Source organism: Prunus persica, chromosome G6 (genome assembly GCF_000346465.2).
Source record: "Prunus persica cultivar Lovell chromosome G6, Prunus_persica_NCBIv2, whole genome shotgun sequence".
NCBI lineage: Eukaryota > Viridiplantae > Streptophyta > Magnoliopsida > Rosales > Rosaceae > Prunus > Prunus persica.
Window position 1 is genome coordinate 132336 of NC_034014.1, and position 18302 is coordinate 150637.

Sequence of the window (18302 nt, forward strand, 5' to 3'; positions counted from 1 at the left end):
TGTTTCGTCGCGCAAAATATTTGGCCGACGACATAATTTTTCGTCGCGCAATTATATGTGCGACGAAAACTTTCTCATCGCGCGAATTGTTCTGCGACGAACATATACGTCTCCCATACATATTTTGCGCGACGAATAATGTTTCGTCGCGCAATTCCCGTCGTCTCGCAAATATATGTGCGACGAAAACTTTCTCATCGCGCGAATTGTTCTGCGACGAACATATACGTCTCCCATACATATTTTGCGCGATGAATAATGTTTCGTCGCGCAATTCCCGTCGTCTCGCAAATATACGTGCGCCGCATACTCGATCGTCGCGCAAATACTTTTGCGACGAAGGGTTGTTTCGTCTCCACACCGTTGGTGCAACGATGGTTTACCCGTCGCACACTTTTGCGCGACGAAGGGTTGTACCTCGTCGCGCAAAGGCTTTCTTCACGATCTTCGCGCGACGGAATATGCGCGACGATGTTTTTGTCGCGCTGAAATTGGGGCGGCTAAATGCGACTTTGCGCGACGTTTTGTTCTTCGTCGCGCAAAGTGTAAAATGTAGTAGTGATGGTACATGGAAATCCTCAAAGCTCATGAAATATTTGAGATATATCAGATGAAGCAACCTCTTGAAGGATATAAAGTACCACAATATTCTTAATTAAGAGTCAACACTAAGAGTTTGAGTATTTTGAATTCAAATTTGATATTGTTGTAACATATTCTAACTACTAAATTAGTTGTTAATACTCCTAAAGATTTCAATCATTTGAAAAGTGAAAAGCAGGTTGAATAGTGTGATAGATGATCATGTATGAAGACAATGTTGCTTGTATTGCTCAAATCAGAGAAGGAGAGATATTAATCAGGGGGAGATATCAATCAGGGGGAGCATCCCAATTCTACTACATTCAAGGCATATGCGCGTTGTACTCTTTTTCCCTTCGACAAGGTTTTTGTCCCACTGGGTTTTTCCTAGCAAGGTTTTAACGAGGCAATATAAGCTCATCCAACACCATATCAATGATTCAGAAGAAAGTTTCACTCTTTTTCCCTTCGCTTTGGTTTTGTCCCACTGGGTTTTCCAAGCAAGGTTTTTAATGAGGGAACTATGTCATTGTATGGTGGACATCCAAGGGGGAGTGTTGTAAATGCATGAGTTGGTGGATGACCACCATACCTCTTAATATTCCACCGTTGGATTTTATGTAACCTATGCACTAAGTATTTGTAATTAGTGCTTGTAACCTATAGGTATATTGTAAATGATGGTATTCAATCTCCTATCTTGTAAGCCTATAAATAGGTGGTTCTACCAAAGATTTAGAAAAGAATAAACATGGTGAAACTTTGTCTTTAGCATATCACTTCTCTCTACATTTTCTCCCTCTAGTTTTATAACAAAAAACTATTTATATTACCCAGAACGATCATATTTTTCCACACTAATTAAAAACACTTTTAATTAGCTTTCCTCCTTTAATTAGAAATAATTTCACTAAAGTTTGGCACGTTTACTTACAACCGTTGGGTGTAAGAAGAAATGGAAAATGACTTCTATTCATGGATTCCTCTTTGTTTATTTACACGCGAACGTGAGCATGTGTCAATTGCGACTTTTTGTTATTCTTTTGCTCTTTTATTTTAAAAACTATTTTTAATTTTTTTTAAATATATCTATAAATATAAAGCAAAAGGCAGAGAATGGTGAAACATTCAAAATACCAGAAAATGCCCTTGGTTAATGCAAACATTAAGAATTCAAATTATTAATTAAATGAGGATAATACGGTAAATTCACACTTTTTCATATTTAAAAAAATAAAAATAAAAATAAAAAGCAGATAATGGATCCTATTTTTAGGGAACACAACTACCCATTATCTTTTTTAATTCTAAAATAAATTTAAATGTTTTTTTAAAAAAAAGCCTCTCGCAGGCGCGGAAGCGCGTGTGGAGAGGCTAGTATATATAAAGCAAAAGGCAGAGAATGGTGAAACATTCAAAATACCAAAAAATGCCCTTAGTTAATTCAAACATTAATAATTGATATTTAAAAAAATTAAAATTAAAAACAAAATCTGATAATATGTCATACTGTTATGGAACATAACTACCCATATTATCTTTTCTTAATTCTAAAAATAAAATAAAAAATAAAACTAATTGACGCATGGGCCAAGGGGCTAGTATATAAAATAAATCCAGAAGGCCTTAAAGTTTTGAAGATGGGCTGACTCCTATTTTCATGGGTAATTGCAAAACATGTATTTTTTTAATAAATTTTTTTGGTTAAAAAAGATGTTTTATTATAACACCATAAGAGTATATAGCGAAGATGATGAAAACATTCGAAACTCCACGTGAAAGCTAGGAACAAGAGTGTAATCTTAAAAATATTGTGAATGTGCTATTTATCCTTATTTAATGACGTGTCTCCTATTTTAACATTAATATATATAAAGCAAAAGGTAGAAAATGGTAAAACATTCGAAATATCAGAAAATGTCATTGGTTAATGCAAATTTTAAGAATTGAAATTATTAATTAAATGAGGATAATATGGTAAATTCACATTTTTTTCATATTAAATTTTAAAAAAAAATCAGATAATGGAATCCAATTTTTATAGAACACAACTACCCATTATCTTTTTTGATTCTAAAATAAAATTATTTTTTTTTTTACAAAAAAAGCCTCTTGCAGGCGCGAAAACGTGTGCGAAGAAGCTAATTTTTCTTAAGCAAGGAAAATTTGTGGGATCAACAATATTTACCATTAGTTAAGGAAGAGTTAGTTTGTTATAACCAATATTGTATAAGTTGACGACAAAAAGTTGTATCGCAATTGTAACATTAATATTGTATAAGTTTTGCCTAATATTCTCTTTAATGAGTATTCTTGCCGACATCCTTTTTATATTTACTTATTTTTCTAAGACTTAATATTAATGTTACATCAATATATTTTATCTATTTTATCAACATGGAGATGAAAATCTCCCAGTAAAAGTAATTATCCAACACGTACGTATGAGATGAAAATTTAATTTTCTCCATAAAGATAATTATGACCAAATGTGGTTTAGATAGTACATAAAAGCAGCGTTGCTCATATTTGGTACTTTTCTGATCATTTTGATTTTTGAACTTGAGAAGAAACTGAAATAGCAAATATAGCCAAACAGAAAGAGCAAACATTCTTTTTCTTTAGTAAAGACATACTAAATTAAAGATGGCTCCATTTGTCATTTTCGCACATGATAATATTGCATTTGGACGGCCCCGGTTCATGGCCTAATCGTATCCAAGGGTGCAGAATTTCACCCCGCATAATATTTTAAGGTGCAGAAGAAATTCCCAGGTCCAGCCTGAGCCGAGATTTGTGGAATTTCCTGACGTAGTCTTGGTTGTTGGTGCATGCGTTGAGAGAGATAGAGTCTAAAGGGAACAAGAGAGGAAAAGAAAATGAAAGGGCGGGCGCAAAGTAAGGGACAAGAAAGACGGGTGAGCTGAGAGACGATCCCGGAAAGTTTGAATGGTTGAGAAATTGTGAAAGAGGTGTATAAAAGGGAAGGGTTGGGAAGGATGAAGATCGTAGAAGAAGCAATAAGTATCTTCTTCTTCGAATAAATATAAGGGACATAAATAATAATTGCTTGAGGAAAGGGTTGAATAGTGGTGAAATAAGAGACATGAGTTCCGTGATGTATATGCTGTTGTTCTGCCTCTCCGCCGGAGTAATATCGGTGGTCCAGGGTGAAGACCCTTACCTGTACTTCACATGGAATGTCACCTACGGAACCATCTCTCCCCTCGGAGTCCCCCAACAAGGAATTCTCATCAATGGCCAGTTTCCGGGACCCAACATCAACTCCACCAGCAACAACAACATCGTGCTCAACGTCTTCAATAACCTTGATGAACCACTCCTTTTCACATGGTAAGTATATGAACTTACGCGTTCATTGATTTACATATTCCAATTTAATTAATAAAACTATTTGTATCACATTTATTTATTGACTACTTTATTGACCACCTCTCCAATAAAAATGGAATTAATTCATGTAGGAGCGGTGTCCAACAGAGGAAGAACTCATGGCAAGATGGAACCCTTGGAACCATGTGCCCCATCCCCCCTGGTCAGAACTACACCTACCGCTTCCAGGTCAAGGACCAGATTGGGAGCTACTTTTACTATCCCATCACTGCCATGCACAGGGCATCCGGTGGCTTCGGTGGCCTCCGCATCAACAGTCGTCTGCTGATCCCCGTTCCTTATGCTGATCCAGAGGATGACTACACTGTCCTCATCGGTGACTGGTACGCAAAAGGCCACACCGCTCTCAAGAAACACTTGGACAGCGGTCGCTCCATGGCAAGGCCTGACGGTGTCATCATCAACGGCAAATCAGCAAAGGGAGACGGCAAAGACGAGCCCCTCTTCACCATGAAGCCAGGCAAGACCTACAAGTACAGGATCTGCAACGTGGGGCTCAAGAACTCCCTCAACTTCAGGATCCAAGGCCACCCAATGAAGCTTGTTGAGATGGAGGGCTCCCACACCGTGCAGAACACCTACGAGTCGCTTGATGTGCACGTGGGACAATGCTTCTCGGTGCTTGTGACTGCCGACAAAGACCCCAAGGACTACTACATGGTGGCCTCCACCCGATTCACCAAGAAGGTGTTGACCGGCAAAGGCATCATGCGCTACGAAAATGGTAATGGCCCAGCGTCCCCCGAGCTCCCCGAGGCTCCTGTAGGATGGGCCTGGTCTCTCAACCAGTTCCGTTCCTTCCGCTGGAACCTCACTGCCAGTGCTGCCAGGCCTAACCCTCAGGGCTCTTACCACTACGGCAAGATCAACATCACCCGCACCCTGAAGATCGTCAACTCCGCCACCAAGGTCGATGGCAAGCTCCGCTATGCTATCAACGGAGTCTCCCACGTGGACCCCGAAACCCCACTCAAGCTGGCTGAGTACTATGGAGTTGCTGACAAGGTCTTCAAGTACGACACCATCCAGGATGATCCCCCCGCCACAGTTGAAGACAAGGTCACCTTGGCACCCAACGTTGTCAACCAGACCTTCCGTAACTTCGTGGAGATCATCTTTGAGAACCACGAGAAGAGCATTCAGTCGTGGAATTTGGATGGATACTCCTTCTTTGCGGTGGCGTAAGTAATTTAGATTTGGGATTTTTTTAAAATTATTATCATTAGTTCAATAACTAATGAATGACTATTTGCACCGCATGCATGCAGCATTGAGCCCGGGAGGTGGGCCCCAGAAAAGAGAAAGAACTACAACCTTTTGGACGGTGTGAGCAGACATACCATCCAGGTGTTCCCCAAATCCTGGGCTGCCATCATGTTGACCTTCGACAATGCTGGAATGTGGAATGTGAGGTCAGAACAATCCGAGAGGCGCTACCTTGGACAACAGTTCTACGTGAGTGTTCTCTCTCCAGCACGCTCCCTCAGGGACGAGTACAACCTGCCAGACAACACCCTCGTCTGCGGCATTGTCAAGGATTTGCCTAAGCCCCCTCCATACAGCGCCGGCGCCTAAACTCTGATCTCATCATCTACGTACTATGTATAAATAGGAGTTCGTACTAGTGTACGGTACAACAAAAAGGAATGGTCATTAAGCAATGGAGTGGCTGATGATCATGCATGTGTATCAACCCTTTCCAAAATGCAATAAATTTTCAATTCTAATATATTTATATATATTTATTCTTAATCATAAAATAAAAGAACCAAAGAGTATGTAATATTCCCTTTTCATATATTTCCATGCATTACATATCAAATTAAAAATAAGATCAACTACTTAAATGTACCAAAATTGTTAGGTGAACATGGAAAACCTATATATATAGCCATATGTATATGGATACTACAAGTACACACTCACGATGGATTTCACTCATCATTTGTCTTTCTTCTCTGTGTATGTGTATGTGTTGTCGTGTGTCTACGTTTGAGTGAGTGCACCAAATTAAAGACTTACCTGTTAGACTCCATGAGAGCTAGCGTTTTTTTTTTTCATCAGTTCAGTGCAGTGCAGTACGTACTAACGCCTTTTCTTTGAAAAAGTAGTTTGGTAGGGGTCTATCTTTCTTTTTTTTAATTTTTTTAATTTTGGTCCCTCTGAGAGACAGATCACTTTGAGTTTGAGGTAGGGGTCTATCCCAAAACATTCCCCTTTTCCTAGGGAAATTTGAAGTTTAAACCCACATTTTCATTCCTAACAAACAGCAGCAAAATCAACAAAGCAGTCCTATCAGAGAAGATGGCGTGGTGTCCATGCATGCGCAGATGAACCCAATATTGTTTGTGATGCTTACTTCCACTCACCCAGATAGACTGTGACGAGTCTTTACATCTTAAGTGATTTAGGACCACCTCTCTCTCTCTCTCTCTCTCTCTCTCTCTCGACGATAGTAAAGATCGATATTGTCCTTGATGTTCTTGTAGTATGGCAACCACTTCTAATGTAAACGGCCTCCTCTGACCCTCCGCAAATACCAAACAGATGATCAAGTTTTTATTGATTTTGTTGATTCATGATATTATTGCTGAAAAGTTTTGTTTATAGAGCTATAGATCTAGGAACTCAAGAATAATACTTTAGGAATGATTATGCAAGCGAGCGAGCGTCAACTAATCGAAAACCATTTAAAAGTATAATGAAATAAAAAGACAAACTGCTTGCTTCTATTGGGATCTCTGAGATCCATATTTGGGACTCTCCTCCTGCTGCGGTGAGACAATTAATGTTTAATGATTTGTGTAGGGTTTCTACCCTAGATCTATTGCTGTTTAGTGTTTGTGTTGGGCTTTAGCCCTCCTTGTTACCAAAAAATAAATAAAAAATAAAAAGACGAATGCCATTTGTGCTCCTTACAAATTAATTAGATTGGATGAAGGGGAATACATTATAGATTGAGAACAAATAAAGTGTCCCTTATTTAATGAAATAATGTGCATATTTATCCTTACGTCCGAAATCTATGTTTAGTTTCCCCTCCCCAATTGCTTATATCAAATGTGAGGTTCATTTACCTAAGTAGATAACCTATGTGAATGAACGGAAAGTAACCTCATCAAGAAGTTATATGTAGAATTTGCATGATTAACCCAAAATTGTTGCAGACTTGGCAAAATTATTCAATCACTGTAATGAACTTGGACTGTGTTGAGTGTCCTGAACACTTAATCTTTCATGTATATGTACGTGATTTTGTCAGATCTAACTCAAACTACAAGAAAAGCATAATTTTGCCTCAATGTGTAAGCATGTTCGTTTATTTTAGTCAAAATCAGATTCCATTAAAAGCCAAAAAGGCAAGCAAACAAACACACATGTCAATGGCACCATAGAACAACTACAAAGTTCGCAAACCCAGCATAAAAACAAAAATCAAAACACAATTAGCCCTACAAAACAACACACATAGTCCACAGGCGCACCTCAAATACAATTAAAGGCCAAAATCAGGCATAAAGCTCAGTTCACACCACCGTGCCCAAAAATGAGGGGGGACACCGCCACCACACAAAACAACACAGCTGCATACAAAAGACTTACAGCTCTGCCGCCAGGACCAAAATTCCCCCAAACACTGAACCACGCCAACATAAGGACATCCATCCAAGCATCAGCTTCAACAAACCCGAACAGAGAACCCAACAACCAATCATAGCAAGATTAGGGAAATCACAACCTGAAGCCCCAAAGGACCAACACCAAGAGAGTGGAAGGAGGTTACGCAAGCAAAAGAGCAAGAGCTCTACACACCTTCCAATGGGAGAAGGCGCTGGAAGTTCTTACCTAGGGTAGTCAGAGAGAGAAGCGGCTTTTAGGTCAAACGTTTCATTTTACTTGGGAAACATGGGAATCGACATTTGAAGTTTTCAAGAAATGAAGGGTAAAATGTAGCTATGACAGATCATACTCAACGCTGAAATTCAGGCTCCAACTCCCATTCATTTTGTGGTGTATAAAAAGTTGCAGTCAATTATATTTTTCGCAGGATGATACTGATGGAAGAAATGAGAGAACTATTACCCAGTGTCTATAAATTCAATTAACCTTCTTGATGTCAACTTGACTCCGGGTTATCCACGTAACGACAAGATTGAAGTCTATGATCAGAAGATGTAAAGGTACCAGGGCCGGAGAAAATTTACCCGTAAATGACAAAAACGGAAAAGAAAAATACAAACATATGTAGCAGTATGGGCTTGCAGGATAGCACTAGCAGTGTGAATATGATATTACAAGAATGGCTAACACTTATTGCTCAAGCTAAACAATTTTCAAGTAACAGCTGCCATCACTCGCTGCAAAAGCTAATCATCTCTACAATCTGCCAGCAGCAGTGAGTAGCATATCTCTCAAAACCAAGTTATTTCCCTCATCATGATTTAGCTTCAAGGCTAACATCACCAACCCCAAGGTTACACTTAAGACAATTGAAAACCTGCATCACAAGCTATGAAACTAGAAATAAAGTAGATACATTTGTGCTACTGAATAAAACAAAGCACAGCTGGAATGGTCATTATTAAGTTGGAAGGTTGATACACTATAAAACTCAAGTTACAACAAGTATCTGGTCTGTTTTTTTTCTGTTATTGCCTGTTTAAATTAAGCATGGAAATCCTCTCCGAATTCTAGGTTGAGCAATCAGAAAACGGATTATTTCAGACTTGAATGAGAGAATAGAGGTAGAGAAGAAAATAACAGAGCACAACTGTGAGGAGAATCCCACCCCTAATCAAACACCTACTTGTACCTCTAACGCAATCTTGATATACTGGTATTATTTGTTTAATCACCAAACCCCAGGGAACCATTTACCTCTGGGGGGAATCCACAGTCCGAACATTTGCACCTGTCATTCCTTCAATTCGGTCTTTGGTTATCTCCACAAAGTGACCTACTATTTCATGGAACTGCTTGAGCCCTGACAGCGGGAGAATTATGGAGGAGCGATCAGAACCTGCAACCTGCAATTTTAACGGAATTCTAAAGATATTAAGACTTCATTTACTGTAAGAAACCTTAAATTAAAAGTAAACTGAACAAGAAAATCCGCCTAGGGTCTCAATGAAATAATTTCTTTTTATTTTTTAAAGCATACCTCGGATATTCTTAGGAAATGGCCCCTGTTATTACTCCCAAGATCAAAGAAGAACCTTTTTTGATCAGCTCTGATCACTTTAGATACCCCCATGTTACCAATTTCATCCTGTGCAGGCAACTCTGCAGATCTGTCAACATTCAGTTCAGAAGTTGGAGCAGTTTGACTACTGTGGCCAGATATGAAGCCAGCGCCTACATCATCTGAAAGCCCAACAAGACGCTCTGAAGGTTCAGAACTTTGCTGCTTTGGCATGGAAACAACCAGGTGGAAATTAACAGGACGTGTGAGATACTAGAGAAAATTATATGACCCAGAAATAGGAAGTTTATGCATGAAAAACAAGAACACCTGATTGGGCAGTATAAAAAGTCTGGATGCTTCATTGATCTCTGCCAAAATGTTTCTAAATGCTGCCCACCCTTCATCCCGGGCGCTTCCTGCAGGAACAATGATAGTACTGCGATTTCTACTAACAGAAGCTTCGGATACCTGCACCAAAAAAATTTATTAGAGCAGAAAAAATTGGAGAACAAAAAAATAGAGTCTAGCCCTGGAATTGTCTTCTCCTCATACTGGTTAGAATTCATGCAAAGACAATAATAAACAATCATCCATGCAATAAAGATAGCTTCATAACGTCATAGCTCGATGGATAAAAGTTACCCTAAGCCATAAAAGGTCCATCTTCTCCAAGAGCTCACTTCAATGGAAAGGTTTGACACCTCAATGTCGGCTCTTTGCCATATTTCAAGTTCCTACAACTAAAAAGTCAGGGCAGGGAACCAAAACCAGAGTTACATGCCCTGATTATGGAGTTAAACCTAGAACCATTATTATTTAATAATTGCGGTATACTGATGCCTAAGAATAGGTGCCCGAGAGTGCCTAAACATTGAGCAGTGGGTGCAAAGTTAAGAACTAAAAATAAATGCTGTAACATTGATGCAGAGTTTTAGGCGCTCAGGTGAGTGCACCTCCATTACTAATATTCCACTTCAACAATGGGAAAACATGAGAAGTTGGTAAAATGCATGTAATGTAAGTGGAAAAATGTGAGGTCTTAAATCATGGAGTAAGAAGTTGGCAGCTGGACAAGGAACAAATTTTTCAGTGTATTGCAATGGAAGGATCATCGAGCTAAGAAATTTGGTGCAGAGAAATCTCTCTTTAGTACGCATGTTTAGGCCTGACATGGCAAACTCCCACATGGACATGTTTTGAACGGGATTAAAAGAGGGGCATGAGTTCAGCAACAGATCTGCTGTGCCTGTACACAAGGAAATCCATGCTTGTGGGGTTTCTTCTCCCAGGCACAAAATAAAGAAGCAAAGGCCTTAAACGATTAATTTTTTATAAAAACAAAAAACACTCTAGAGTCAGCAATACCCAAGATCAATTGATTTAGAATGCGAATTAGTTTGTGTGATGTGGCCTTATTGTTTTCTTAGCAGTTCGGCACAAGAGTTTAACATTTGACATCTAGTTGGTTCCACTTGCCACTTCAATGTAGCATGTATCTTAGATCTTGGGAATCACCTTGCTTCCATAAACAAAATGGTTAATAGGTAAGAATCCATTAAATTATTTAGGATTCCACATCGTAAAGCATCTGGCTGCAAATATGAACATTTTAAAGTATTGATGCAATAAATACAACAATCAGCACTAGATTCAGATAGCGTTCAAACAACTCAAACTGGACAACTTAACCAAATCCTTCTTTAGAAGAAATGAATCATTATAGAAAGAAAAAAAATGCACCTTGAATTTATTAAGGTTTTCAAACATAAATCAAAAGAATACATGTTATATTTGTCCTTCAATGACACCATGCTAAATTCAGGGTAAAAAATGATAAAAAGAAGACACTAAAAAATGCATGCTTGAGTATATATGCATAATTTTGACCAAAAAAACGTATACATGCATAATGAAATTATATATAGAGTTATTTTCAAATACCTTACAAAATGGTATGTTTTTCAACTAAAAATCATACATGGATGACTGAGATGCCTGGTGGGTTCCATCCGCATCTAATATAACGGTTGACAAACAGGTCTTTAGTTAAGGACCTTATTAGATATCCCTCCATATAAAGGTGCATATATACACAAAAATTCTTAAACATTTGATGCCAAGTACCTTAACTGGAAATAGAAATATGCTATGCTCCAAGTCGTTGGAAAATAAAATAAAATAGAAATCAAACTAGAATGATAACTAGTTGGAGTATATAAGTAAATGGTATCTTTCCTATTAATTATTAGATTTTCATCCAATGTAAGAGGAAGGTTGAGTAACAATGCAATGCAACTACTACTTAACAAGTAGCGCAGGGCTCCATGTTATATCAAGGCCACAAAATATTCAAGTCGTTCACAAGCTGCTCGAAGCCAAATTTCTCAAGTTTCGATGCATCAGACACATGATATTATCATCCAGTCCAATAGTGGACGTGAGCTACTAAAAGTAGAAGATAAAAAACTTTATACTAATAGTTTTTAGACAGTTGTGTCAAGCACAAACATAGTTTACAATAGTCTTAATCAGATTTCAGCAGAAATGCAAAAAACTGGATGTTGGTCTGAAAGAATGATGGAATTATAGAGTACTGATATGGAAATAAATTAGATCCCTTCCTAGGGTGTTGCTGAAATTCTGAAGTTTCGGCAACATATCAAAACCACATTGACTTCGGTGACAACTCCAAGAAAAAGCTGGATTTTCTAGAAAATATCTCTAATGGTATGAAGGGATGTATATCACTGAAATATAGCTGGGTTTACAGGGTTTGGCTTCATCTCTACCGGACATGAACTCACAAGTCACACCAACAATCAATTGCAGGCAAAGCACTTGTAAGATTCCCTCAAGTTCCCCCCTTTCTTTGTTGCAAACGCAAAGATAGAGAAATAAAAATGAAAGTGGAGAACGTTTATTTCACAAAGAATTGGATTCACATGTCTTTGGGAAAATGGGAATGCTGAATTTTTCAATCCACCTTCTGCAGAAAAAGTTAAATGGCTTGCCATGATATGAAAAATACCAAAAGAGAGACTGGACAAATGAAAATGCTAGAAGGATTAGGAATTACTCATTCTAGTTACCTAGTTTTTTTGTTTTTTGTTTTTTTTTGGTTTTCAAATCTTGGTTTTTCAAGTTCTATTTTAAGTTATTCAAATGGGCTGAAATTGTAATGAAATTTGGGCTAAACATCAGTTAATGTTTGTATTTAAATTAATTAAGTATTTTTCTTTTTGCACACAAAACAGTTGAGTATGGAACTAGAGATTTTCTAAAGCTCCATCCAAAATTTCCATTGTTTATGCAAGCTCTACCTGTATTTCTACCGATATTTCTGTGAACCAAACTACCAATAAACCTACATTGAAATTTTCAAACTTGAACATGGTACTCTATATCATCATATGAAATAATAATAATAGAAACTAATGGCATTGCCAGTGGTGTTAGAGGCAAGTAACTAAAAACCCCAAACTTAATTTATATTCCTCAACAGAAAAAATAAAGGAAACTTCTGTAAAAAGATAATAATAATGGGACAGAAACAAAGAATGTACAAGAAGTGAGGTGATAAAAAAACAATTAACTACACTCAGGAAAACATAGACAACACACATAAAATGTTTGCACGTGGCATCACCATGTAATTAAGACCTTTGATGGCTAGCCAACTATACTCCACATATAAAGAGAGCCAAAAACGCCAGAATGCACCAAGTATAATACCATGAACCATTCTCCATCTTTACCATTGTCTCCAATATCTTTGAACTCTTTGCTTCCAAAAACTATCAGAACAATCTAAAGGACCATTACATTCACTAACTACATAATCCACCATTCAAACCTTGAATTAAATAGCTAAAAAGTAGTAGAGGGCAAACTACTTCTATATGACATTTCAGAGAGTATGCACTATAAAATCTCACGGATAAACAACATTTAGGAAAAATAAAATTTCCAAAGCAACATTAAACTAGAAGAGTGATTCTCGGTACCATGAGAGTGGTGAAACAAAAACTTATGCATCTTTTTGTACGGGGAGCAGAGATAAAAGTCCATAATTTTTCGTTAAAGGGTTTAGGGCATACTAATCCAACTTCTGAGGCATTTCAGGGGCCTCTTTACACAATCAAACTCTTGATCTTGCACACAGTTTGAAGAAAAGAGGGTTCTACAACGATTTACTATGAAATCAAATAGTCATTGACTAATACCTTTTCGTACACCATTTATATCGAAAAATATCAAATCCCATACCCTAGTCAGTACAGGGGAAGATTTCTTCAAAATAAGGATGAAGGATCTACTTATCAATACCAAGTAATCCAGAATGCAAGGGAAAGCATAGAGCATTTTTAAGGGGAAAAATCACGTACACACAGAAGCAATTGTTTACATACGAATATATATTTAGGAAAAAAGAAAATTAGAAAATCTGAAGCGAAAGATTATTGATTAAGGAGAGGAGGCAACACAGATGCAAAGCTAAACTGATGTGTCTAGTCAAAATGTCATTAGCATTGAAAATGAACAGCAGCAGATGTAAGTGTAAGTGAGCAAGGAAAACACTGAAACGAGAGAGGATAGAAGATATTTGTAACAGAAAAAGGAAAGAAAAAACCTTCAAGAAACGGCCCCTGCGGTTCTCGCCAATGTCAAAGTAGAAGACCTGAGGAGATAATTAAGCAAAGAAAGGAAAGAAGGAAAACATGAGGCGGGTGGTGGAAGCAATCTTAGGGGTGGAATAAAAAGTTTGCTGCTACTTACCTTGGTGTCTAGCTGCAATTCCTTGCTGAAGACATCCTGATCGTCTGAATTGACATAGTAATTGAAGAGATCGAGGAACCAGGAGATACCGGAGAAGGGAACGATGATGGTGGACCTGGTGGCTGACGTCTTCTCGGAAATTTTGAGATAGCGGCCGCGAGGGTTCTCTTTGAGATCGAAGTAGAAGAGCTTGTGCTCAACCTGCAGCGTCTTACACAGAAGCTCCACGTCATTACCTCCGCCTCCAGCTCCACCTCCTACTGTCGTTGCTCCTCCTGCTCCTACTCCTGCTACTGCTCCTCCTCCTCCTACGCCACCCGAATTCCCTTCCATCTCCAAATCTTATTTCCCTCCCTAAAAAATATAACACAAGAGCCCAGCTCCCAAGGTTGCCACTCCACTACTGGAACCTTCGGACCTCTGCTCTGGTTGGCTTTGGTAACTTGTCACCTACTACTCAGATCTCACTTTCTCAGGGAGGATGCTGCTGCTAAATTGCTTGCTTCTCAGTTGTCAGCGTGTACGCAATACTAGGGTTTTGGGCCTTGGGGTTGGGCAGGGATGTCATGTGAGGGGGAAATTGACCCACTCACGCACTCGGCTCAGCCTCCAGTTTCCACTCTTCATTCATTATTCCCAATTTCCCATCCGGTATTTTCTAATTTCTGGTGTATAATTAAAGAATAATTCTACTCTTACCACATTTGTATATCACATCTTTATACCATCTTATATGACAGCTGAGGTGGACATTCATATCAATTAAAATTATTTAATATTTTATTTTATTTTATGATTTATTCCAGTATTTATTTTTCTAATTGCCTTAATTAAAATGCACTTCATTGATTTAATTGATGTGGCATATAATGTGGACATGTCATATCATGTGGTATAGAAAGGTGGGATAAAAATGTAGTAAGTATAGCATTACTCATAATTAAATATTCAGCTTCTTTTTACTTTGGGTTTTTAGCCGTTTTACTCCTGAAATATGACATTTGTAGAAATTAACCCTTTAAATTAAAAAATCAGCTAATTTAGTCCCTAGACAAAAAAATATAGTCAATTACATCTGTGTCATTTTATTTTATCACATTTAATTCACAATTTCGTTAATAATATCATGTGAAGCACACATGTAACAAAAATAGAGGACAATTTGGTCCTCCTTAAACCAGCCACCCATTTCCCTCAACATTTCCTCCTAATACAGCCTCATCATTTGGCCCGCGGGCTCATAAGCTGATGGGGGTCCGCCCGGCCCATCGAAAAAAAGCCCGCTTCTGCCCGTTATGGACTTTGAGATGGCCCGACTCCGCCCGATTAAGCCCAAAAAAGCCCAGCCCCGCCTGTACATAAAAGCCTGGCCCGTTAGACCCGCATACATATATAATTATGTATAAATAAGAGTTTAAGTTTAGGATTATATCACTTAAATCACATATATAATTTGTTTCATTTCATTTACTTTGCTTTATTAATTCCTAGTTTATAATTGGATGATTAACACATTAATTTGTGTCGATTATTAATTCAACAATTATATATATATATAAATAAGATAAACAACATATCACATCACCAAATATAATCATATCACGAAACATAATCGTACCACCAAATATAGTCATGTTTTTCTTGAACAAATCACCAAATATTTGCATATTTATTCATACCATCCTTTAAAAAAATATTTTTTTGATGCTTATTATTTTTTTAAATTATTTCTTAAAACGTATTACGATCTAATTATGTAATAACCTCATAAATAATACTTGATTTTATTATTTTTGTGGAAAATCATATAAGTTGTATGACTTTATTGGGTGTTTTATGAATTTGGTTTAATGTGAAAATATTGGAATTAAGTGAGTTTGATGTGAAAATATTGGAATTAAGTGAGTTTAATCTCAAATTTGGACTAAAATGCCCTTATGATTAAGTTTATGATTTTTTTTAATGAAGTAGGGCCTGTTTAGGCCCAGCCCGATGGGCTTTCTCAAGCCCGGCTCATGGGTCGGGCTTGGGCTTTGAATTTTCTAAAAAAATCTGGCCCGACCCAGCTCGATATTTTCTCTCTCCTCTTTAAAGCCCAAACCCATTAAATTTGGGCCGGGGTAGCCCAACCCGGCCTATTAACGAGCCACCACTTGATTAAACCAAACAAAAGACCAAAAGATAACATTAAAGTCATGGATCTTGGGTCAACTTCATGATCAAAGAAAGCCACAGCCTTCTTGATAACCGGGCTAGTGAATAACCAGAGAAGGCCAAAAAGGTCCTAACCTTACCCACAGACTACTCCGGGTAAGAGAAAACGCCACTTGTATTCTCTCCCTTAGAGACAGCTCCGGTAAGCAACACCTTGGCAACATCAGCTCTAATGTCAAGGGTCTCAAGCCACAGAGCAATGGCACCAGAACCTTGAACATTCACGTTGTTTAAAAGCATCCACAATGGGCTCCATAAACCACCTCCTTACACAAATTTTAGGAAGGAATTGTAAAAATACAACTTCAACCATGCTCTCTACCCACCTCCTAAAATATGGAGACCTCTAGGAGCTCCTAAATTTGAGGAGAGAGAAAAGACTTTTAGTGGCTCCATATAATTTAATGATGTTTTATTTAATGAGTATTTTAAACCTTTATTTAATGAAAACTATTTTTTATTATATTTTTTAATAGAGATGGACCAATCAAAAAAGAGTTATAGCATTTATGACTCTCTAAACTAGAGAGTATGATTGAAGTTTAAATTTTATAAAGAGCTCCTAAAATAACTTTTATATGTTTTTAGCTAAAATTTTGTTAAAGTAATCTAGACTTCATTAATAGTCGGCTGGTAACTTTGAAATAGTTGGCAGTTTGTTAGTAGTTGTGTGTTAAATTAATGGTGTGGTAGAAGTTAGTTGAATTAACTATGTTTGGTGTTAGTTGTGTTTTTAATGTGTTAGGGCGGTAGTGGCTATTATATAAAGCCACCCTTTTCTCTTCATTTGCATCAATCAAGGAAGGAACATTATCATATCTAAAATAGCGTCTCACTACTTTCTGTCTTTTGATTATCACAAGAGAACAAGTTTCTTCTCTTACCTATTATTACTTCCACATAACCGTACCCACCACCAATAATATCATTCTTTTATTCCATCAAAGTGGTATCAGAGCAGGAAACTCAGAATCATATGGCTTCAAACAACAACTTGTTACAGCCCCAGCTTCCAAAGTTTACAGGGAAGAATTATAGTCAATGGAGCATCCAAATGAAGGTGTTGTATGCTGCTCAAGATTTGTGGGAGGTGGTTGAAAATGGCTTTGTGGAGCCAAATGATCAAGCAGTCCTCACTCAACAACAACTCACAGAGCTGAAGGAGACACGTAAGAAGGACAAAAAGGCTTTATTCTTTATCTTTCAAGCAGTGGATGAAGCTATCTTTGAAAGAATCTCATCATGCACTACATCAAAACAGGCGTGGGACACTCTCTTTGCATCATATAAAGGAGAAGAAAAAGTGAAGATGGCAAGACTGCAAACTCTAAGAGGTGAGTTTGATATGTTACGTATGAAGGAGTCAGAATCTGTTGAAGACTATTTCAATCGTGTCATTTCTCTAGTCAACCAACTGAGAATTAATGGAGAAAAAATTGAAGATCAGAGAGTTGCTGAAAAAATTCTTCGAAGTATGTCCCGAAAGTTTGAATATATTGTGGTGGCAATTGAAGAATCCAAAGATCTATCTACTTTGTCTCTTGACAGTTTAATGGGTTCTCTTCAATCCCATGAGTTACGACTGAAGCAATTTGACTCTGGCCCTGTTGAGCAAGCTTTTCAATCTCAAGTCTCATTCAGAGGAAGTTCTAGAAGAGGAGGAGGCGGCTTTGCTCGTGGACTAGGAAGAAATAATCAAGGACGTGGCTATGCAAATGACCAGAAAGAAACTAATGATGAAGGCTCTGCACGAGATTATGATTATTCAAGAGGAAGAGGAGATTATGGTTATCCAAGAGGAAGACGGGATTATGGTTATCAAAGAGGAAGAGGAGATTATGGTTTTCCAAGAGGAAGAGGAGATTATGGTTTTCCAAGAGGAAGAGGAGATTATGGTGGTTATTCAAGAGGAAGAGGAAGAGAACAAGGTTCCTCTCTTTCTAATATTCAGTGCTACAATTGCAAGCAATATGGGCACATCAAGTCAACATGCAAAAACAAAACAAATGGAGGAGCCGAATCAAGCTTTGTGCATGAAAAAGCTTCTGAAAGGGAAAATGATAATGTGGTTCTACTTGCATATGCAGCTGCCAAGGAAGGAAACGTGTGTGCAAAAAAATGGTATCTTGAT

General features: G+C 37.8%; 2 protein-coding genes across 3 annotated transcripts; one reads left to right on the forward strand and one right to left on the reverse strand.

The window, feature by feature from the left end:
- Window positions 3423-5720, forward strand: LOC18772581 (L-ascorbate oxidase homolog). Its single transcript, XM_007208225.2, has 3 exons — window positions 3423-3936; window positions 4068-5177; window positions 5265-5720. The coding sequence occupies exons 1-3, from the start codon at window positions 3689-3691 to the stop codon at window positions 5569-5571; spliced, it is 1665 nt and encodes a 554-aa protein (XP_007208287.1). The 5' UTR covers window positions 3423-3688; the 3' UTR covers window positions 5572-5720.
- On the reverse strand, window positions 8229-14622 carry LOC18775122 (transcription factor Pur-alpha 1). 2 transcript variants are annotated; one of them, XM_007205563.2, is made up of 5 exons: window positions 13958-14622; window positions 13812-13859; window positions 9509-9649; window positions 9158-9400; window positions 8229-9023 (listed from the first exon to the last, which is right to left on the reverse strand). In XM_007205563.2, the coding sequence occupies exons 1-5, from the start codon at window positions 14288-14290 to the stop codon at window positions 8871-8873; spliced, it is 918 nt and encodes a 305-aa protein (XP_007205625.1). In that variant the 5' UTR covers window positions 14291-14622; the 3' UTR covers window positions 8229-8870. The 2 variants fall into 2 exon arrangements, with proteins under 2 accessions (XP_007205625.1, XP_020421718.1); XM_020566129.1 differs by having other exon boundaries at window positions 9158-9403; window positions 13958-14594.